We start from the raw sequence: 23,703 nt of genomic DNA on the forward strand, positions 1-23,703 counted from the left end.
AGTGATAATGTCTTCTTGGGGATATCTAAAATGGGGCAAATCTGAGATTTCTGAGGATGAAAAATGTTATAATTTTGCTTTACAAAGTAAAATTCAAAAGCAAAATAAATGTAAAGAACAACCTTCTGAAATATTGCAAAGAATGGTCTTTTGTAATAAAGAATGTATTGGAAAAAATGAACTATTTAATGAGACTGCAGTTATTTTCCATCTATCTTGTATCGTGCAATATTGTATTGCTGTGTAATATTAATGTAGTATTAGGGGTTTTCAATTCAATATATGGAATGTGAAGGATGTGTGTGTTTATTTTCATAGTTATAATATGCACTGAAGATAGTATTTAATTTTGTTGTATGAGGTGCAATGACAATAAACTAAACTAAACTTTCTTCAAAGAAGCTGTATGTAGCATCAGTTTTACATATTTTATTTTCTCTATAACCTTGAGAGGTAGGCTGGGCTTAGAAAGTAGTAGGCTACAACCATTCAGTGATATTTATGGTGAAATGATGTTTCAAATTTTTATTCTGCTCTTAATTTGATGTATTTCCCGTCCTTTTCAATCAACGCCTGCCACTATGCCTAGTGATCAAGGAAGACCAGAGTTTCTTAGATAAATGTGTGAAAACACTCAGGATGACTGCTTTAGTTACTAAACTGTTATAGGTTATCTTCATGGTATCCTAATAAGCAGAGGTTTTATTTAGATTTAGGGAAATGATATTTATTAGCTTGGAGAAATATAAAGTCCACTCCATGCAGGAAGGGGAAGGCAAGATGGAAAAAAGCAGTAAAGAATCAAGAATTCAGGCTGACATTGTCTGGAACCTATGCTCTGGTTTACACAGCATGTTAACCCATTACGTGATTTGTATAGTTCGGGCATAATGCATTTGACAAACCCAATTTTGGAGTGATTTATCTCAGTGAGTGAATTAAGGTTGTATGGCCTGTTCCTGTACTTTGTAGATTTGCTAGACATTGTAGTATTTTTATATGCAGACATAGAAGCAAAGGCCTGTAAAGCATGTCTCATGCAGTTGTGAAACAGAAATTATAAATGTAAAACCATACAACTGTAAAACCAGTGATTTATTTCTGAATACAGTAAGCAGAATTTGAATCTAGCTAGTTAAGATTCTGTGTGACAGCAATTTTATGCATATTGATACTTTTAGAACAATTTTGTTGAATACAGTGGGATTTAAATTTGCGATGCATACATAGGGTAACATACATTTTTCCCTGCTAGTCCCACTAATTAATGATCTTTTACTTAATTTCTCTCAGCTGCTTTGTATGTAGTTACATAAGCTTCCAAAGTTCTACTTTAATTGATTCTATAATACTTTGTGCCAAGCTCATTTTTTCCTGGAATCCTTTCTTGGCCCAACAGTGATAAAAATCTTTTAAAATATTTAAAACATTTTTCTTATCACAGAATAACTCAGAACGGTAGTGCCATGGGAATGCTATTGGATTTCTGTATGTCTCCTGGAGTCACTTTCCATAAGATACATACATTTGATTGATTAATAAATAGTTGTAGTGTGAATGCATCTGTAAAAATTTAGGAACCTAAGAATGCAAAGAGGGCAACAAATAAAGGATTAGGAGATACATTTATTTTCCTAGCTTCTTAACAAACAATTCTTGAGTTCTTACGTTTGAGTTGAATATACAAGCATAGTTTTTTGCATTGTTTCCAATTCCTGTATTACCAGTGATCATAAGAGTTCCTATATTTTTTTCTGTGTAGTGATTTTCCTGCCCAGGTTATGTGTTTATTTTGCCTGTATATGTGTGTATTTCTGAGCTGTGATCAGGGCAGGTTCTTATGTATATGCTCCATGTATTTATAGTTGATTTTCTGAGAAGGGCAGATATGTATTTTCTGTGTGTAAGTTAGTCACATGACAGTTGCTTCCAATTAAGAAAACTGTTTTCCCAGAGTCTCATTCCTTAAATCAGGGGTGTCAAACTTACATTGTCATGGTGGTATCACGTGATGTATCGTGACTCTTTTCCCCTTCACTAAACCGAGTGACGCATCTGGCTCACAGGCCGGGAATTTGACAACCCTGCTTTTAAATTGATTTAAAGGAACATGGTTAGGTTACAGCATCTTAAAAACTGGGTATGTCACAGGTGTCAAACTCGATCGTGTCACATGAATATCGTGACATATTGTGACATTTTTGCCTTTGTGGAGCCTAGATGGGCGTGGCCTATGCATGACACATCCGGGCCGCCAGTTTGACAGGCCTGCTTTTAGGTCTTCAACTTTCAGCAAATGCAGGTCCACTTTGTTTCTTCTGATCTTTTTTTAAACTGCCTCTTAATGGAAAGGGGAAATATGCTACATGTTTGCCTGATCCAGATATATACAGATATTCTGACCAATATTTTGCAAACTACCATTCCTCATTTCAGCAAATTGCAGTATATTTCTGCTCTTCCTTGGTGCATCTGTATATTTTTATCTATTGTATGCATAGGGAAGCTCCATCATAGTACAGGTTTTAGAGTAGGGGTGTCAGTAATATTTCATGCTGTTTCTCTACTGCCTTGTTATTATGTATTGAGGATTTTCCTTCCTTCCTTCCTTCCTTCCTTCCTTCCTTCCTTCCTTCCTTCCTTCCTTCCTTCCTTCCTTCCTTCCTTCCTTCCTTCCTTCCTTCCTTCCTTCCTTCCTTCGTTCCTTTCTGTTGGAAGGAGTAAAAGCTAACAAAACCATGTAGCCTGGAATTCTTTGCAACCCTTTAAAGGTACTTCTGCTTTGGACAACATAATGGGGAAGTAAAGAAGCTTACAATGAAGAAGTTTACTATGGTGTGAACTACTGACCATCTGTAAAAATAAAAATTATTTAATTTACTAGCTTTCCAGTGTTGGAAAATGTGGTTCAGTTTGCAAACAATTACCTTGATAATGAAACTGATGAACAGAGTCCTGCATTATTTTATATAGTTTCTTTCCAACACTCCATTGTGTTGATTTTTAAAAAATGAGATTATTTATTTACTCAATTTAGGACCACCCCAACTCCAGTGTGTCTAGGTGGCAATAAAACCAAACAGGTAGAAAGTATAGGAAATAAATTAAAAAGGAAAGGAAATAAAGAGGAAAATGTCAGGATCAGCTAACAAAACTGATAAACATATTCAACAGGGACTCCTGTAAACCTACCATTTCTTTAAGGATTTCTGGAATGCACAGAATGAAAGCCAAATGGGTCTCTGGTTGGTACCCCTTTCAAGAAGGCTGGCGTGATTCCTGAGTCTGATACTTGACACTGTTTAATTGAAGAGACCAGGCTGAACTAACCCTATTGGCTTTTGCCTGCTGGGCAAGACACTACAGAAGATAGATGGTCCCTCAGATAATATGGGCCTATACGATGCAGGCTTTATAGGTCATAACCAGCACCTTAAATTGCACTCAGCAGCATACTGCTAACCAGTGCAGTTTATCAGGGATGCCCATTATTGCCCATGCTACTGCATTTTGGACCATTTGAAGTTTTCAGGTGGTCTTCAAAGTCAACTCTAGTTAGAGCATGTTGCATCAGTCAAGCTATGAGATTGATAGGACATGATTAAAGGGCCTCCCAGATTAGGAAAAGGCACAACTAGTGCACCAATAGGGTTGCTAGGCCTTCCTTTCCATAGCTGCAATCTACTCATTAATCTGGAATTAAAAGTCTAGGAGGATTAGTTTAAAATTAGGGAAGAAAGCTTGCAGTTGATTTTTTCTGGCAGTGTCTGAAAATAGGGATGGGGAGAATAATATGAGAACCCAACAGAAGTATATAATTTATTTACATGCTGCCTTTATTGTTTAAAAAATAATGATTCCAGGCAATGACCATACTCAGCACACCTTCCTCCTATTTTTCCCATAACAACAACCCTGTGAGGTAAGTTGGGCTGAGAGAGAGTGATTGGCCCAAGGTCACCCGGCTGGCTTTCATGGTTGAGGCTGATGCCTTAACCACTAGACCAAGCTGGCTCTAAGAGTACTAAAATATCCTATTATAAAACAGACAAATGATGTTTTGCTTTTATCTGCCCCAAGTAAGTAGTCACAGATGATGAAACTGCCCCCAATTTGGGGGCACAGGGGTTGCACTTATCCTGATTCTGCCTGAATGTGGGTAGGCCTCACTGAGTTACTGATTCCACACTGGTCTATATATAGAATCTAGGAACAGGAGCTCTCCCTTTAGCAGCTTCTATGCACATGAAACAACTCTTACGCCAACTCTAATCTGTTTCTGAATTCCATAGAGACTTTCCAGGGCTCCCTAGCCTGAGAAATTTGACTCTGCTACTGTAAAAATGAAGCTTCCAACCTTGTCAATACCACACTGCATTGCCATGGAGTCCTATATGGAGCAGCTATTCGGTTGTCTAGGCTTTAACTGCTAACTCTTTCTTTGCAAGATTAATGGAATGGTAGTGCCATGATGCAGGAGAAATTGGACCCCTAGGATTTCTCAGTTAGCATCTGTGGGAGTGGGTATGTAGGTCTTCTGGATAGGGAAAGTGCTGTCGATTAGAGGAATGTCACTAGGTGGCAAGGTTGCTCCTTCTGTGGAAAACTCAGGGAGCCACACTTGAATAGCCGCACCCCGGAAACTTCCATGAAAAACTGCTAACCAAACAACAACCAGTGCTTTTCTCTAGCTAACAATCTTATAACACCACTGCTTAGTCAGGGGACATAGTCTGCATAGTCCCTGATTGTTAAGAGAGAGAGAGAGAGAGAGACTTGTTCTTTGCCAGTTTAATCAAAGTCTCTTTTTGGTGTCTTTTTGCTGAAATGGGTCTGCATCCCCAAATTTGCTTGTACCACTTGAGAATACCTCTCTCTTTTTTATGTGGCAGGCTCCTGAGCTAGCCTTCTACAGATCACTACCAGACAGTGCTCATTTTCTGCCTGGATGAGCAAAGATAATGGCAGCCCTGTCAGAGTGCAGTGTGCAGTCCATCAGTTTTAGTCACACAGATTCATTATATTAGTGGGTCACAGCCCTTCAGCATTTGAAATCACCTGTTATAAAATATTGCTAGCTGACTATCGCAAAGCTAATCTCTTGTTTCATTTTGGTTTTTGTGAGCTTTGTTTAAACTCAAATCATGCATAAAATAAATAATATGAAAGTGGTAATGGACATTCTTCAAATTTTTTTGAAAGGTATTTTTAAGTACGGATTTTTAATTGTAAACTTCTTTACATCTCTAGATAAGTTTTCCATGATGTAAACAGCCTTGGTAGTGATCCATAATTCCCCAAGAACAGGGTTATGTTTAACCACAAAGGAATAATTTAGAAGAGGATTCTCCAACCTTGGCAACTTTAAGGCTGGAGGACTTCAGTTCCCAGTTTTGCTGGCTGGGGAATTCTGGGAGTTGAAGTCTTCCAGGCTTAAAGTTGCCAAGGTTGGAGACCCCTAATTTAGAAAGAGAGGAGTAACCATCAATAAAAGGTATCAATGAAAAAAGCAATTGATAATGTTGGTATTCTCTGCAATTAAAAATAGATTGGATTCTCCTTCAGCATTTTCAGAGCAAGTTTGTAGAAAAACTTAGAAACATTTAAATAATATTTTTCCTTTATCACTCAATACTTTAAATAAGTTGGTAGGTGTGAAAATGTATGGCCAAGAGATTAACATGTCTAAAAATTGTGGGCTAAAATTTTAGGCTGAAATGTTCTTCACAGCATACCTGCTAGCCCACTGAATGAAGTGGGATTTGTTTCCAAGTAAAGGGGTAAGCAGATTGTAAGTAATCACATTCCCTAATTGCATTAGGATTAAATATAAGGTCAGGGGTTTTTGGTACACTTGGTGGAGCTATTTGCTTGCCAAAGATATTTCTCTACTGGTTTCTGCACTCTTTTTAAAGTGCATAAATTGCCAGCATTTAATTAGGGTTTCTTTTGACAAGAATATTAACTTGAATCATTTGTAAATACCTCTTCCTCTAGAGGTTTTGAAGCTGTTGTAAAAAAAATGTTGAAACATAGGATAGCCAACATGCTATGAAAATGTAATTTCAGTGATTTAACAGAGTTTTCCCTAAGTGTGCTATAATATTGTTATAATGTAGCATCATGTATAATAACACATTATTATTATTATTGAACTTTCAACTGTATGTAATCAGTATTTTAAGCCAAGTTGAATGCACTACCCTCTGTAATCCTTGGGCCATACTGTATGAAGACTTTATTTTACAGTATTGTATTTATGCTTATTTTTTGTATTAGTAAGTATAGGTTTATGTATTTTTACTATTGTGTTCTCTGTACAAAAAGCCATATTGAATTTTTACTTGCTTTGATAACATGCGTTTTGCCTATGCAGGTAGTCCTTGATTTATGACTACAATTGAGCCCAAAATTTCTATGCTCAGCAAGAAAGGCAAGTACATTTTGCCTCATTTATGACCTTTCTGGCCCAATTGTTAAATGAATACTGCAGTTAAGATGGTCACATGTTTTTTTAAGTGAATCTGCCTTCCCCATTGTCTTTGCTTGTAGAAGTTAGCAAAAGTTGATAATTTGAGCCCAAGACTCAGCAACCCTCATAAATATGAATCCGTTGCCACCATCTGAATTTGGATCATATGACCCTGGGGATGCTCCAACGGTTGTAACTCTGAAAAAGCCATAAGTTGCTTTTTTCAGTGCCGTTGTAATTTTGAAGGGTCACTAAATGAACTGTTGTAAGTCGAAGTCTACCTGCAGATGTTTCTGGGCTCAGTCTCAGACATCTACAGTTAGAACAATTAGGTAAGCTAAAGATGAGTAAGACTACTGTGACTCACAAACTTGCAATGCATCATAGGCTATAATTGAAAAACAGAACGTGTGATGCCTGCGGACATTGACATATCCAGCATCATTCCTCTTGGTGTCTGCTAGGCTTCCTATAGAACCTGATTTTAATTTTATGTATATATTTAGTATTTTTTTTATAGTTCATACTTTCTTCTAAGAATTCTTCTTTGCCTTATATAGGTTTTTACAGCAATTCTTAGGAGAAAAAAATGGAAGGGCTACAGCCCAGGGATTTGTTTGACAATAAACTCCTCTTCCAGAAAAAAAAGGGAAAGATAAACTGTTAATGGAAGAGACATGGCAAAAAGACAAAGTAGGAATTAGAGGAGATGGCAGAAAATAATCTCATCAGTTTGCTTTTTTTTTTTTTTTGAAAGTCCATGTCTGCAATGTAGCCATTTTGTTAAATCAAGTTAGATTATTACCCACTCATAAAATTTCAGTTGTGTCCTTTGAACCCAAAAGATGGCCAACACCTGCAATTCAAGATTGTTTGCTACAGTTTCACTCTGTCTCTGCTACTGGATTTTAAACAGAACAAATGGGAGAATTGGATCTACAGTTTACACTAATTCCCTGTTTAGGCAGCCACCTTATACTTGCAGTTCTAAATCCTATGGTTGCAGTAGTTAAAATGTTCATAGGTAGCATCAAACAGTATGTGCTATTGAAAAGACATAGACATTGCTTCATCCATCTGAATTGGATTGTGATTCAGCTTCAGCGTTAGTAGAAAGGTAATAACGCTGTACAATGGGATTATTTGCATCGCTAATTTGATTAGTTGATCTGAATTAAAAAGATTTACAATTCTAATCTTTACAAGTATATTCAGTGTAAACTCCATTTAGTTCATCGGAATTTGCTCCCGTCAAGGAATATACAACTAGACCCTAACTACATTTTTGTAAGCTCACACTGTACTTGGTTCCAGAAGTAGCTATGAATTCCAGTTGAAATCCTCTTTGTACTTGTTTGCCCTCCCATTTTTACTTTTCTTTTTTTTTTGCATAATTCTTTTCTAAAGATATTAGATAAGTTAGAAAAACCAACACACCCCTGTTCCAATATTAACCTGATATGTGTCTTTATGATAATAGTTTTACAGGCGTGCCATCAAACATTGTGGTAACTGAAATCTGATGTTCAGCTGAATTGCTCAAGAGTTAATATTTTACGCAATCCAAGGTAAAAAGGAGCATTTAATTTTAATGACAGACTGATCAGGAGCCTGTTTGGTTAAACTGTAGTACACAATGAATGCTGGCTCAGAATGTTCCCAGCAGTGAATAAAAAGGGGATTGGCTGAGCTCATTTTCCTTCTTTGTAGCAAGGCAATAAATTTTTAATAGACCATGATATTCTCAGAATGTTCAAGGTAAGTGCAAAATGTGTGCTCTTTGGAACCGCCTTTCAAATTCTTCAGCACTAACACATGCTGGTATCAGCTGGCTGAAGGTCACTTTTCACCCTTATTGCACTTCCAGGAGAACCCAACTGTACTACTTGTCTTATGTTTAGAAAGTATTAGACGTCAAAAATGATTGTGGCATAGTTGGCTGAGAGTCAATTGGGAACTTGAAAACTGAGTTCAAGGCTCATTTGTGCATTTTATATATGCTACATTGACTTCATTCAGATCTTAACTGTTTCTAACCAGACCTTGCAGGCCTTTTTTGTTCATAGTGGCTTTTAATTAATTACACTGGGCTTGATTTTTATCCATCATTAGTTCTTTGTTTCACGTTTTTATAGTGTTTCTGTTTCCCCGACTTGAGTTTTCTTCAACTGTTCCTGAAAATATGGGTACTATGGACAATACAGTGCTTGGAACGAAAGGGGATGGAATATAAATAGAAAAATTAATTCTCTAGTCCTCAACTTACGATGATAAGTGGGAACAGAATTTCCACTGCTGAGCCAGGTTGTTGATAAATGAATCTCATGTCTGATTTTACAATCATTTTTGCCATAGTTGTTGGTTTATTTATTTAAATTAATTTGCTGCCCAATTCATTTCAAAGCGAATCTGGGCGGCTCACAGCATAAAAACGTTTAAATTAACAGAGAGAAACATTCCTAACACAATAAAATGAAAGTAACTACCCTGTTTCTCCAACAATACGGCCTCCCCAATAGGAAGTCCCAGCATGTTTTATAGGCATGAAATGAAATTAAGCCCCTCCCCATATTAAGGCCTATATTAAAACATGCGAAATGGGGGAATGGTGGGGGGGCTTGCCGTTAGGAAGTACTTTTGTTGCACACCCGGATATGGTGCTGCCTGCGTTGACCCCGATACTGAAGTGCCCCACCAACACCGAGGTCAACATCCAAGCCGCCGCTGCCTGCCCGCCCGAAGATGCAAGGGGGAATTAAGTCACCCGAAAAGACGGCCTAGCCATTTTTCAGGGCTCAAAAAAAATTAAGACCCAGCCTTATTATATGAGAAACACGGTATCAAATAAAATCATAGTTACAAGATAGGGAAGAAGGGAACTGGATGGAAGGGAGATGGACTGGTTCTTAATTAATCAACCATCTCCAGTGTGATACTTTTCTGTTGGGCCCCCAAGACATCTGACAGAGTTAGGTCTTAAGGCTGTTGGGGAAGGTCAGAAGTGTGGGAGCTGATCTCACCTCAGGGGGTAAGATACAGGTACTCCTTGACTTACAACAGTTCATTTAGTGACCGTTCAAAATGATAATAACACAGAAAAAAGTGAGTTATGACCATTTTTCACAATTGTGATTGCTTGCTGCATCCCCACGGTCATGTGAACAAAATTCAGATGCTTGGCAACTGGTTCATATTTACGATGGTTGCAGTGTCTCAGGGTCATGGGATAAACTTTTGCATTCTTCTGACAAGCAAAGACAATGGGAAAGCCAGATTCACTTAACAACGGGGTTACTAACTTAACAACTTCAATGATTCACTTAACAGTGGTGGCAAGAAAAGTCGTAAAATGGGGCAAAAGTCATTTAACAAATTTATCACTTAGCAACATAAATGTTGGGGTCCATTGTGGTTGTAAGTCAAGGACTAGCCGTATTCCAAAAGGCAGCCACAGCAGAGAACGCTCTTCTGGATCCCAGAGCTGACAGGATCTACAATATGTCTCCTCTGCTGGCACAGGTGGAGGGTAGGCTAATACCATCAGGTTGAGATGGTTCTTCAACTAACCTGTATCCTTGCCTTGCAGGGGTTTAAAGGTAATAACCAACACCCTGAACTGAACTTAGAAGTAAACCAGCAATGTGTGCAGCTGGCGGAGCAGTGTAACATGGCCCACTCTGGCAGCCCTAAGAACTGCCTGCACTGCCACAATTTTGAATGCTCTTCAAGGGTAGTCCCACGTAGAGTGCATTGCGTAGTCCAAACGTGAGATGACTAGGGCTTGAATGACTGAGCACAGGGTTGTTAAGTGAGTAACTAAGTTGTTAAATGAATCAAGTGGTCATTAAGCAAATGTGGATTCCCCCATTGACTTTGATTGCCAGAAGCTGTCCGGAAAGATTGCAAATGGTGATCACGTGACAATGGGACACTGCAACCATAGGAAATGCATACTAATTGCCAAGTGCCCAAATTTTGATTAAGCGACTGTGGAGAGGCTGCAACGGCCATAAGTGCAAGGACTGGTTGTAATCAATTTTTTCAGTTTGTTTGTAAATTTGACTGGTCACTAACTAAATGAATGCTTTTAAGCTAAGGACTACTTATTATTAATTAAAGTGGGTGTAGTGCAGAGCCTTTAATGTAACAGCTTCCAGTTGTTTTTAATTGGAGTTCAAGAATATATTTATAAGGCTATGTGGTATAGTTGCCTTGATTTGGGAATGAAAAAAATTCTGATTGTAAATTGCTTTGAATGCAATTTTATTGTGAAAAAGTGGATGTAAATGAAGTAATATATTATTAAGTACATTAGGCCCTTACAAATGAATGATTTGATTTCAAGAAAGTTCATGCTTTCAAATTGAATCAAGTTCCTTCAGATTGCTTCAAACTCAATTATATTTGATAGACTTCCAGGCTTTGCAAAGTCTTGAACATTTTTCTTTGATATAGTGCACTTGCTATTCAGCTTTAAAGCATATATTACAAATTATTTTTCAAAGAATTTTCTCATTTACACAATTGTGATAACTTACTAGGTTTTTTTAATTGTCCCCAATTAAAAAAATCTCTCCCTCTTTCTCCCCCTTTCTTTCTCCTGCCTTTGAAACACAAATTCAAATTAAATAATTTAAAATATTGTTTCTTTTATTGGAATGTGGTTGATTGATGCATCCTGTATTACATCCTTTTAATCGTGAATTGAAATATACTGAAAGAATAAGAGTTAAAATATTATTGTCATTCTAAATGTAAGAAAAGTTCAACCACAAGGAAAGCTTTACTCTGGCAGTGGTAATGCATTGCAAGAAACTCTGCTTAGTTCCACAAGCTTCTAACCCTGACCCTAACATGGGACTGTTGTTATGCATAGAATTTAATGTCTGCTTTTCAAATATCATAGTAATTTAAAAAAAAAATCTAATTAGTTTTATTTTTACAAATTCTCATTTGGCACACACCTTTTCTAAATAATTGACTGAATGATGAGCGATTTTGAGGAGTTCTGAGAAGGAAAGGGTAAAAGTTATATTGTTCTAATTGTGCTTGTGTGTGTATTTTACAATTACCTGATTTAAAGATATTTATCTTATTGTTCACAGTTCAAAGGTACTGTACGTTAATGGCCTTTCTGTAAAACAACCTGAGAGTATCAAAGCAATGGAAACAGACAAAATATCAACAATATAACATGAGCTTTTAAAAAAGGGCATAGCAGTAATATCAGTGCACTTCAGAGTTATATTGTTTACATACAGTAATTTGCTCTGCCATTCTTGGTTGGGATAGATCATCTTCTTTGAAGTTCCTTGTTGAGAGCTTTGTTTGGTGTATTTGCTGTTTATCTTAGTACTTATCTTAGAAAATGCTTGGGTCAGGGGTCCCCAAGCCTGGATCCATGCACCAGCATTGGTGCATGCCAGAAACTGGGCTGCGCAAACAATTGAAGCCCCATCCGCTGGATGCAAGCAGCACATGAAGCCACGCCCCCTCTGGTCCACGAAAAATCCCTCTCCACAGAATAGATCTCTGGTGCCCAAAAGGTTGGTGGCTGCTGCTCTGGGTTGTTTGTTTTCTTCCTTACTTTTGGTTATGTATTTAAATGGTTTGAGAAAAGGGTTTATCTCTTATGTTCATCCCTGCGTTGCCTATGTTTTCTACTGGAGGAAGGCATATATTGAAGTTGACAAAATGTATACAGTACAGTTTTAGATTGATTTTCATATTTTTGAAAAATATAGACAGCTTATATATGATTTGGAATTGTCCCATTTCAATGTACAGTAATAAAATTTGAACATAAATAAGAATATTATAGTATTACTGCTAGATCCTATTCAGGACTACTCACTGGATCTTGAAAGGAAATAAATATTTGCTTCGCAGAATGCAAATAGCTCTACATCTAGAATTATATATACCAAAATTGATAAAAGGAGAAGATATTCCATTTCCATAGGATTCCCAACCCACACTCTTCCTCAGTGATGCATTCTCCCATCTAAATGGGTAAAAAAATCTGCCCTGTTCTATTTTATTTCCTACCTGGATATTTATGCTTAGAAAAAGTGCTAGTCTTTAATAGAAAAATATAAGCCGATATAAATGGACGATGCAATTTTATACAATAAATAAAGTAAAGTAAGCGTCTCATTTGAAAATACTTTTTAAACCTGGAGTCCCCAACCCCCAGGCCGTGGATTGATACCGGTCCATGGCCTGTTAGGAACTGGGCCGCACATCTGGAAGTGAGTGACAGGTGAGCGAGTGAAACTGAAACCATCCCCCTCCCCGGTCTGTGAAAAAATTGTTTTCCACAAAACTGGTCAGTACCGTGAAAAGGGTTGGGGACTGTTATTTTAAACTATAGTTTTAAAGTATGAGCCTTCAGACAGCTAGTGGTAAGTACTGAATCCATTCATTTCTGTCTATAGTGGTAAATAGATGTAACATCTTTCATTCAATCTCTGTTGGTAATGACTTATTGCCTTTTTTTAAAAAAAAATTATTGGTTTTTAAGACAAACATAGACAAACAAAACATAAAAACATAAAGCCATCTTCCATATATATACATACAGTGTGTCGGTTGGTTTACAAATTGTTTTGTGCTTTCATTTCATAATCTTCAATTACAATTACGTTGTATATATTCTCATATTTTCAATCAAATATTAAATACACTAATATCATTGTTAATCAATCATTTGACTATACTTTTATTCATTCATGTTTTACAAAATAATCCATATTTTACTTAATTTGTTTTATGACAATTCATATCATCATCTCAAATCTATCCTACAATCATTTTGTAGATATAATAAGAAAAGAATACATCTTTGACTTATTGCCTTTTTATAGCAGTGGGAAAAGTATACAAGCTGCTTCTTGGACAGAAAAGCTCTCTTAGCAACTGTTATGTCTTCAGTGAGCCACAGATAATACATACTGTGTGTTCTTTTGAGCTTTAGAAAATGACTGGCTGACAATTGTCTCTGTGAGTCATCAGCTGCTTTCGAATACTGGATTTTTAAATGCGCAATATTTGATTAATCCCTGAATTTTAAATAGTCTGGAGAAGCTGAGAGTATGAAGCTCTCTAATTTATATATATATATATATATATATATATATATATATATATATATATATATATATATATATATATGATTCTCTCTCTCGCGCGCGCGCGCACACGCGCACTCTCTGGGGCATGTTCTTAAACTAAATCCCATAAATAGAGTCAGGAAACTTTTGTCATTGTTGTCTAGACCTGTGGCAATGCTTAGTACAGTTTTCTAGAACTCTTAGAAAAGTTGAAAAGATAAGTATAAAATTAATAAAATATGTATTTTATGGGCATCTGCCTTGATTTTATACTACAATGTCTAGCTAATCACTGGTATGCTGTTGTACATGAATAGCAATAGCTGTCAATGAAGATAGTGAAATGTTCCATACTTTTGGAGAAACATTTAAAAAAGTAATGGTCCTTATTTAAAATTCCAGCTTTTGATGCCAGGTTGACAAATCTTGATATCTTTTATCACAAATAGCTAAACAGCATTGTTACATCAGGTGTTAGTGAAAGATATATTGAACATATTGTCTATTCTGAACTTGTTACAAAATCCATACATTTGACTTCTGTTTTTTAGAACCAAGAGGAAAGATTTGCTTTCATTGCAGAATGGTATGATCCAACTGCTTCACTTTTTCGGCGCTATGAGCTTCTGTATTACCCTACAGACGGATCAGTGGAAATGGTAAGATTATTTTGTTTAAAAGTATTTTATAAACTTCAATAATATGGATTTCATGTTAAATGTAGATGATGATTATAAACTGGATAAATATAGACAATAATAATAATAATAATGAAATTGAATACGAAAAGAGAAACAATGAGAAATTTGCTAAGAGATATTTATATGTCCATATCGAAATGGTGTAAAACAGAATTATGCTGTATAAAATAATATTTTACTTGACTTGTAAAATTAATAATGGAAAGAGGTTTTATGTATTCAATGGTTAATGATGGTTTGTTTGTCTTTAAAATCAATAAAATTTGTTCCAAAAAAAAAATATGGATTTCATGTTACACCAGAAACAGAAGAATTGCTTTCCTTGCCTAAGAACTGCATAATGTAGAAGAAGAATATGACATCATTTCCTCCTTTCAGAAACCTACATATAATTGCAATATATTTTCATACAAAGAAAGAATGTCGTTGAGAAAAACTGAGTATGAGTTTGTATTCTACTCAGTAGAATATTAATTGGGAAAAATATGAAGCTTTCCAACAAATAAGAGCAGGTTGAACAATCTTGCTCGAGATAACTTGAGATAATCCACTTAGCCATTAGGTTTGTTTCCTCTATTTCCATCTTTTCCAGAGGCCTTTTCTATAATCATGGAGATGAAATCCCATGACATACTTCCTTTCATAAGTTAAATATTACCTGTTATACAGGATTAGTATGTAAAGTTTGCTTATCTAATTTTTGGCTCTTCTTCTCCCCCTGTTAAATATTAATGAGTTTGCTACTGATCAGAACTTGGATTATTGAATTGGTGCATTTTGTATGTTTATTTGTGTACATGCATATGATCTGCATAGCTCTTATTCGCTTAAAAATATGCATAAGGCAAGTGGGATGGATTGGTTTATTACCACAATGTATCATTTATATAACGAGGGATTATTGAATAAACCATGGTTGGCTAAGTTCTCAAAATATACTTAGCAATAAATTTTTTTAAAAAAATAATAATTTTCTTGAAGAAAATAAAACAGAACCTATGAATAAAATTTTAATAATTCAGATAAATTCACCTAAATAATACAAGGTAGGAAGTAAAATTAATACTGTGTTTCTCCAACAATACGGCCTCCACCAATAGGAAGGCCCAGCATGATTTCTAGGCATGAGGTGAAATTAAGCCCCGCCCCCAAAATTTAGGCCTATTTAATCCATGCGTTTCCCCGCCATTTCTCACATCCTTCGTTAGAACTACACGAGGTGAAGAGAAATGAGGGGGAAGGGCAGGGTGGGGTGGGGAGAAAACTTGCCTTTAGGAGTTAGAAGCGGCCTTGGGGCGAGCGCACACACACACTTCCCTCGCCCCGAGGCCGCTTCTACTGGCCGATCGAAGTGGCTGGTGACTGCACTTGGGGAGCTTCCATTGCCCGAAAGAGACTGCCTAATGGCGAGGGGACATGGGCAGACACGCCACGCCCCGAAGCAGCTGGGGACTCTGCCTTCGGGGAGCTTTCGTTGGCCGATAGAAGCAGCCTCGCGGCGAGTTACATCCATATGGGCGGCTCTAGGTTGGGGAGGAAATTAAGTCACCCCCGAAAAGACGGCTTAGCCGTTTTTTCGGGGGTAAAAAAAAAAAAAAAAGGCCCGGCCTTATTTTGTGAGAAACACGGTTCAAGAAATAAAATTGAATAATGGGAAAAGGGAATGAGTAAGGATAGATTAATAATATTTATCTGGTTTTCTGCATTACAAAATACTATTTTTTCATGCAAAATATATTACAATTTTTAAACATGTAATCTAGATTATTTTTTATTGTTAGTGTTAGGAATGTAAGTCACCTAATATTTGGGTTGGAAAATATATAAACCAGGATAGACATTTTAATACTGTTTCTTTAAGATAATGCTAAAACTGTAATTGGGTGTGGTTCCTCAAATGGCCATAAGATGGAGCCAGAAACCTGGTTGTTTAGTCCTGTTCTGTTGCTGAGAGTGTTGCTGTTCCTTATTGACTATTGACTGATCATAGTTCTTCTTGGATTTGATGTAAGTCTGTCACTGAACTGTTTTTGATACTGGACTTTGATTTTGGATTATCCCTGGACTGAAAACTGACTGCTTTAACCGTGAATGACTTGGACTCTGTTTGGACTTTGCTTAACCGTTTTACTGGAAGTAAAAACCTACATTTTACTATACAGTGTAGCTGTGTGCTATTTGTGTGTTATTCTTCACCACTCTCACTACGTCTCCCTGTGTGCGCTCATTCTCCTAACGGGGAATTACCTCAACACTGGTTATGGGCCCAGGCCATACCAGGCTCAAATAACTGAGAGTTGGTGTGAATACACAGTAACGTATATAGACAGCTGTTTACTGTTTAATTGTGGTTTACTAACCTGGTAAAGATGGCACAAGACACTTCAACAAGTCTATCACTGATAACTCGGTTGGATGGAACAAACTATGTTTCCTAAAGTCCAGTCTACTTCTGCGTAGAGAAGGGTTATGGAATGCAGTTCAAGATCCACCGGATACAAATGCTTGGGATCCAGAAAATGAGGATGATCCCAAGAAGCTTGCTGACTTTAAACAGATCAATGAACGAGCTCTTTGTATAATTGGACTAACACTGAGTGACCAGCAGCTAGTCTATATTCGTGGAGAAGAGTCTGCTGCTAGGTGTTGGGAGAATTTGAAGAGGATTTATGTTCGTGACAGTGTAGGTGCACACATATATCTTACATGTAAACTGTTTAGAGCACGTCTTCTGAAAGGTTCATTTGAACTTCATTTGAACATTAGTTCATTTGAACTTCATGAAAAGAACTTTTCAAGAGCTACATGAAAAGGAACTGATATTTTCAGAGCTGCATCAAGTTTACATCATTCTTTCCTCATTGGATGAAAGTTATGATGATTACATATCTTCACTGGAAGTCCTGCCCAGAGATAAACTGGCATTGACTGACATAACCGGACGATTGTTAGAAGAAGCAAGAAGATGACTGGATAGGGACCAACTGAGAAAGGAACAACCACAAGAAGAGGATTTGTCGTCAACTGCCTATACTGAAAATAGAGAGAGGTTTATAAAGATGTCTACGAGTAAGCAACATGTATCATTGGCAGATGGATGGAAGATGAAAGCGTCTGGTGAAGGTACTGCTTATTGTTCTTGTGTAACTGAGCATTTAACTATGTTATATGTACCTAAACTGAAATTTAATTTATTATCAGTAAGGGCTTTAGTTAATATTGGTTATGTAGTAACCTTTAAGGGAGATAACTGAACTGTTTTTTGATACTGGACTTTGATATTTGGATTATCCCTGAACTGAACACTGACTGATTTACCTGTGAAATGAGTTGGACTGCTTATCTTGGACTGTGCTTAAACGTTTATTGGCAGTAAAAACCTACATTTACTGTACAGTATATCTGTGTGCTGTGTGTGTGTTATTCAACATTACTCTCACTACGTCTCCCTGTATGTGCTCATTCTCCTGACGGGGAATTACCTCAACATGTATTTTTGTTTAAATAGATTAATAATAATTCAGGATGAACAGGTGAGTTATATATACATGATTGTATTATCACAGTTTTTCAGAGATGTTAGCAGTTGAAAATGGATTGAAACTTTTGCAATAATCATCAAAAGAAATGACAAATAATAGTGAAATGTGAGCCCACAGGAGAGAAACTTCATTATAAACTGTGTAATGCGTGCAGTGTAAGAAAATAAAGGAAAAGCAAACAGAATAAAGGGCCATTGCAAGGACATAGTGGCGAATTGGTATTGGATGAGAAGACAGAACTTTTAAGTCCTATTTTGTACCTGACTTTTCTTAGAAATAAAATAGAGCCCCAGCTAATTATCATTAGCAGGGAAAGAACTGCATCGTAGGATAGGCAAGCAGAAGGTAAGAAAAAACATAGGCTAAGAAGAGTGATTGAGTGGTGACTTGATAACAATGTAGAAGGAGGAAATTGACTTTTGTCAATTATCCCATACAATCAAACCAGTGGGTTAAACCTACCAGGGAGTACCGTACTTTTTGTACTATAAGACACACTCCCCCCCGTCCAAAAAAAAGGTGGGTGGAAATGTCTGTGTGTCTTATAGAGCGAATGTTGCTGAAGCTTGCCCACCCGCCAGCCCCCACTCTTCGGTCTCTGCCTCCCAGCAATTTGTCTCCTTGTAGCAAACAGCCTGGTTAGCTTCAGCCCAGCCTGATTTAGCATGAGCAGCTGATTGGCGGTTGGATCAATCTCTGCCACCTGGAACGGGCCAAAAACAGGATGCGTGGAGGCCGAAAACAGGAAGCACGAAGGCCAAAAATGGGGCATGCGGAGGCGGTGATATGTGGTGGCGGTGATGGGCAGCGGTGATCCCTGCAGCCTGGAACAGCTGATTGGTGGTATTCCGGGAAGCCGATCGAACTGCCAATCAGCTACTTGTGCTAAATCAGGCTGTGCTGAAGCTGACCAGACTGTTTGCTGTAAGGAGGCAAATTGCTGGGAGGCAGAGTCAGATTTTTTTTTTCTTGTTTTCCTCCCCAAAAGCTACGTGCGTCTTATGGTCTGGAATGTCTTATAGTGCAAAAATTACCATAAGTTGAGGCTTGAGGGCAGGAAAAACTAATTGCTACACAAAAGTGTTGAGTCCTTCAGACAGGCTGGGTGACCATATGTTGGCTGTATTCCAGTGCATCCTGTGCTGAGTGCGTGGTTGGATGAGATGATCTCCAAAATGGCATCAATATAACAATTGTAGAATTGTTTAATACAAATGGAACTGGATTTGCCAATGTGTTTTTTGTTAAAGTTTTATCTCAACCTTTATATAGTGCTTGAAATCTCAACCCCAAAATCATCTATATGTTTCCATACCAGACAGTAGACTAGAATTTGGGGGTCTTTGGCATCTGTGCAATGTTTTAATTACTACATTACACTAGCTCCTTTTCAGTTGTTATAGCGTAATTATATATTTAATTCATCTCATGAACAAATTTAATGGTCATCAGAGGCTCAGTATCCCAAAGGTTCATGCTTAAAATGTGACAAATTACATGAGAACCAACAAATTAGGCAGGTAACTAGGAAACATGATTTGTTAAAAAAAAAAATTAACCTATGTGTGATTTTAAACAGAAATCTGAAAAGTTGTCACGTTTTTGCCAACAGAAAATGAAAAAGGCAGAGGGGGATGTTCTATTCCACCTTCTATTCTATGGCCTTTTCTGGATTTTTTTCTATATGCATCAAGTAGGAATTCAATATCCAACATTTGACTGGATTTTATTGAAATGTTATATATTTTAATTTAAAAAAACCAAGAAATTTAAAACAGCTATTTTTTTTACTCTTCAGTATGACATGAAGAATCGCTCCAAATTCTTGAATCGCACTAAATATGAAGATCTGAATTTTAAAGATCTCTTTGTGGGCAACAGAATTACTATTTTTTCACGCCACCTCAATTTGGTAGACTATGCCGATCAATACACCTCTCGCTTGTTGGGCAGTTGCAAAGAAAGGTGAGAAAGTGCTATTTCTGAGCTTCTGAGGAATATTCAATTTTGTAAGTTAATTTAATCAACGTACTTCACTTAATGAGTCATATACAAGAATGACAGGCATTGGTTTTTCTGATGGATGAAAGGGAAAATAGAGAAGGGTATTATATTAAATTGGTCCCCAGAAAAACTGGAACCAAGTATGTGAACATAAAAAAAAAAAGCTTTGTTATAATCGTGTCTTGTTTTTCATATACTTTTCTGCTGCTTTAACTTTGTGTGGTTATATCTTATTTACTGTCAGGGGCTTACAATTAAAATGTTCAAAAGTATTCATATTGGATCTGTTATAACTCAGACTATTGTCATAGAGCCTAAGTTGGCTGTTCTAAGTTTTAGGATAATCCAAACAGCACCTTGAAACATAAAGAATTAAGATCCTGTGTTAAAATGGCAAATAAGCTGGAAAATTACATACAGTAACTACCTCCCCCCCCAAAGATAGCAGTACTACAACAATGCAGAAGATTATTTTTCGTCTGAATCTAAATTTACTGATGTATGACAAAGCCATTTTTATTTTTAGTACTCATTCTCAAGTTCTTAGTTAATGTAATTAAAATGTGTTTGTGTGTATAAAATATATTTGTGTATTATTTTTATATATACTCCAATGTATTATTAATAATATGTTTACTTTAAAAAAGAAAAAGAAAACCTGTGTTTTCTTTTGTGTTGGTGTTTCTTACTAACTTATAGTAATAGTCACAAATTCTTTCAGAAAGAACTAAGAGCGAGCTGCAAATGGCAAAATAGTTTTTTTAGCACTGTTGAAAATATTTTTGGAAAGGAAGAAAACTAGGTTTCTTGATGACATTTGCTAATTTCCACATTTGGCAATGTGGATAACAACAACATAAGTAATAACAAATATCTCTTCAAAAAATTTGACATCAAATTGTTAAAATAGAAGAGAAATAATGTACACATGTGATTCACTGGCTTCATTAGAATTATTGATCAAGATATTTACTAGTATCAACATATTATTGATCAATGTGGCATTTCTGACATCAAATTAATATGCCAGATTATCCTCTAAAATACAAATCAGTACTAAAAGTATGTGGTAACTAGCATTTAGAGATTTTTAAAGTACAGGTAGCCCTCAGCTTACAACTGCAATTGTGTCAAAATTTATGTTGTTAGGAGTGTTTTGCCTTATTTTACGACCTTCCTTGCTACAGTTATTAAGTGTTGTTAAATTAGTAATACGGTTGCTAATTGAATCTGGCTTCCCCATTGACTTTGCTTGTCAGAAGGTCGGAAAAGAGAATCGCATGACCCTGGGACACTGCAACTGTCATAAACATGGGTCAACTGCCAAGCATCTGAATTTTGATCACATGGCCACGGGGATGCTGCAGTGGTCGTAAATGTGAAAAATGGTCATAAATCACTTTTTTCAGTGCCATTGTAAGTTCGAACGGTCACTAAATGAACTGTTATAGTCAACTACCTCTATAGCTAGAAAGAGAGGGGACTCTTTAATTAACAAAGAAAATATGTGTTAGGATTTTTTTAAAAAGGAAGAGAGGCAACAGAGGAACAATGGATAGGGTCATCTAAAATGGCAGCTTAGCCTCAGAGAAAAAAAAACAACTAAAATTAATCTGGCATTTCTTTTGAGATATAAAAAATGAAATTGTATAGTTTCTAGATCTAAAAGTTTGTATACACTAGAGTCTTTTTGCATCTTAGATGATTTCATCCCATAATTTGAGTGGTGGCTTAGCTTCCTTTCTTTCCTTCATTCCTCACTACTGTTCCCAGGGAAAAACAAAAGAACAAAAGTCTCCAGTAAACTCCTTTCTTATTTAACTTTAGGGTAGTTCTTGTTCAGTGGTTTAGCCAACTTATGACACGAGAGGTAGAAGGGATTGGTTCTCAGGTCAGCTGTGAGTATCTTCTGACCTACACAAATCTTTAGAAACTTGTATTGTCGCTAAATATCCTGCTTAATCCTCAGGAAATTTGTTAAAACTAAGCCTTTATTGTGGAGTTTTTTTGAGATGGCTGTGTTTATCTGGCTTGGAGCTGACCATGGTGCTTGAACTACTTGATTTCCTCAGGGAAAATTTAGAAAAGCACAAAAAAAACCCCAAACAAACGTACTGCTGGTTTCCCATAGTGATTACACACTTAGTTAGGGACATTGCTTCCTCTTCTTTTTCTCTGTCACACCAATTCTGGCATATCCCCCCCTCCAAGTATCATAATCCAGATACTAACATAAATAAAATTTCAACCAATTGTTTGCTTTCTGAGTTTCTGACAAAAGAAAATACTAAAGGCATAATTTTCTTCCTTAACTGCTCTATAGTCCAAGAGTTCCAGTTATATTGCAGTTGTCAAAGGAACATGTTCATGGGATAATGGGGGTGACAGGATAAAAAAAAAATCTGCTGGATTTCATTTAAGCTGTTGAAGAACCAGCACCTCTCCCCATAAGAATATCTTTCCATTTTGCAGTATGAGAATATTAAAAACAATATTGCAAAAGTATAATTAGCTACTCTACCTGCCCTACTTTGGGTCAGTAATATTTCTTCCTGTCCTTCCTAATATATAGCTACTTTACATGGGTCCTTTATTTGCCTAACATAAGTTCCCTTTCCTCTCTAACTAGAATCTGAAGAGGACAAAAGGACAGCAATGTCTAAACAAGTACCCTCATTATTTGTTCCTGTGCAACTTCTTGTTTCAAAACTCATTTTATTACTGATATGTTTGGGCCAAATATTTTCATTATCTATCTGGGTACTTAGGAATGATCACATAATGATAATTGATATTATTATGTTTTCCTGTCTTAGTAACGTTGATGCATAAGCTAATTTTTTTTTTAAATTTCTCATTTAAATCTGATAATAGAACCTTGGCATTATTAAAACCAGATGTAGGACTCAGAGTTGGAGAAGTTATTGATATGATTATTAATTCTGGTTTTACAATAACAAAGGCTAAAATGGTGAAACTTACAAGGTGAGATTTTAATCATTATTTTTCAAAAAATGGAAATATGGTTTATATTTTAAATCTTTACTGATTCATGAAGTATAATCTTTAGCTTTTTGTAAAACTACCCTAAAATGTATAGCTGTTGCCAATCTATATTCTCTCATGATATCTTATTAAAGTAGGACCATGAAACCATCATATTTAGCATTTCCATCTTGAACCATGTTGTAGCCAAAGAATAGAAGAAATGAAGATAAATATTTTGGAGTTTGTAGCAATCCAGCCAGCACACAAAGAAATAATTCAGCAGGATTCATTATGTAGAAGAAACTTCTTTATATATACAATAATATAAAACATGATGCATGTATATAATACCCATGCTGCTCTTGCAACATGATGGAGAGAAGAAGTAGCAAGTACAAGAACTAGCACACTAGAACTATTTTTATACACAGAACAGTTAAGCTGAGCCACGCCCAGGCTCCAAGCCCTCTTGCAACAAATCCTGTGTCTCAGTCACAAACAGTCCCCATTGGCTGACGTTGCCATGTCTATTCCAGTTCATGAATCCATATACACTGACAAAATACTGTGTGTTATAGTACGATCTCACATGAATGAATGAATCTATCTGTATATCTAAAAGCAAAATACCACTCATACATCATCACAAAATCTCCAGAACCGTAAAGCCTACAAACTTGAAATTTGGCACGTATGTTCCTCTTGGCTTCTAGATGCTCATTAAGAAAGGATTTTTTGAAATGACCATCAGAGCATTATTATTTTATATATTATTATTAACACACTCTGATACTAAGGAGTTCTACTCCCCCTCCTCACCTGAAAAGAAATCTGTTCGAAATGCAAAACACAACCAGAGGAGAGGAGTTTCAGTTTCAGTTTCA

General features: G+C 36.4%; 1 protein-coding gene across 4 annotated transcripts in view; it reads left to right on the plus strand.

The window, feature by feature from the left end:
- NME7 (NME/NM23 family member 7) overlaps window positions 1-23,703 on the plus strand; it is a 72,293-nt gene that overhangs the window by 3,204 nt on the left and 45,386 nt on the right. For 3 of the 4 annotated variants that reach the window (XM_087966441.1, XM_087966440.1, XM_087966442.1), the window contains exons 2-4: window positions 14,136-14,243; window positions 19,626-19,792; window positions 22,706-22,816. In XM_087966441.1, coding sequence (XP_087822567.1) covers window positions 14,241-14,243; window positions 19,626-19,792; window positions 22,706-22,816 — 281 coding nt within the window. In that variant the 5' untranslated portion in view covers window positions 14,136-14,240. Of the gene's footprint in view, window positions 1-8,062; window positions 8,231-14,135; window positions 14,244-19,625; window positions 19,793-22,705; window positions 22,817-23,703 lie in introns of those variants that run through there. The other variant, XM_087966439.1, reaches the window with a different exon arrangement.

Source organism: Notechis scutatus, chromosome 5 (genome assembly GCF_049901735.1).
Source record: "Notechis scutatus isolate UNSWTSFEM ecotype Mainland chromosome 5, rNotScu1.2, whole genome shotgun sequence".
In the NCBI taxonomy this organism is placed as follows: domain Eukaryota; kingdom Metazoa; phylum Chordata; class Lepidosauria; order Squamata; family Elapidae; genus Notechis; species Notechis scutatus.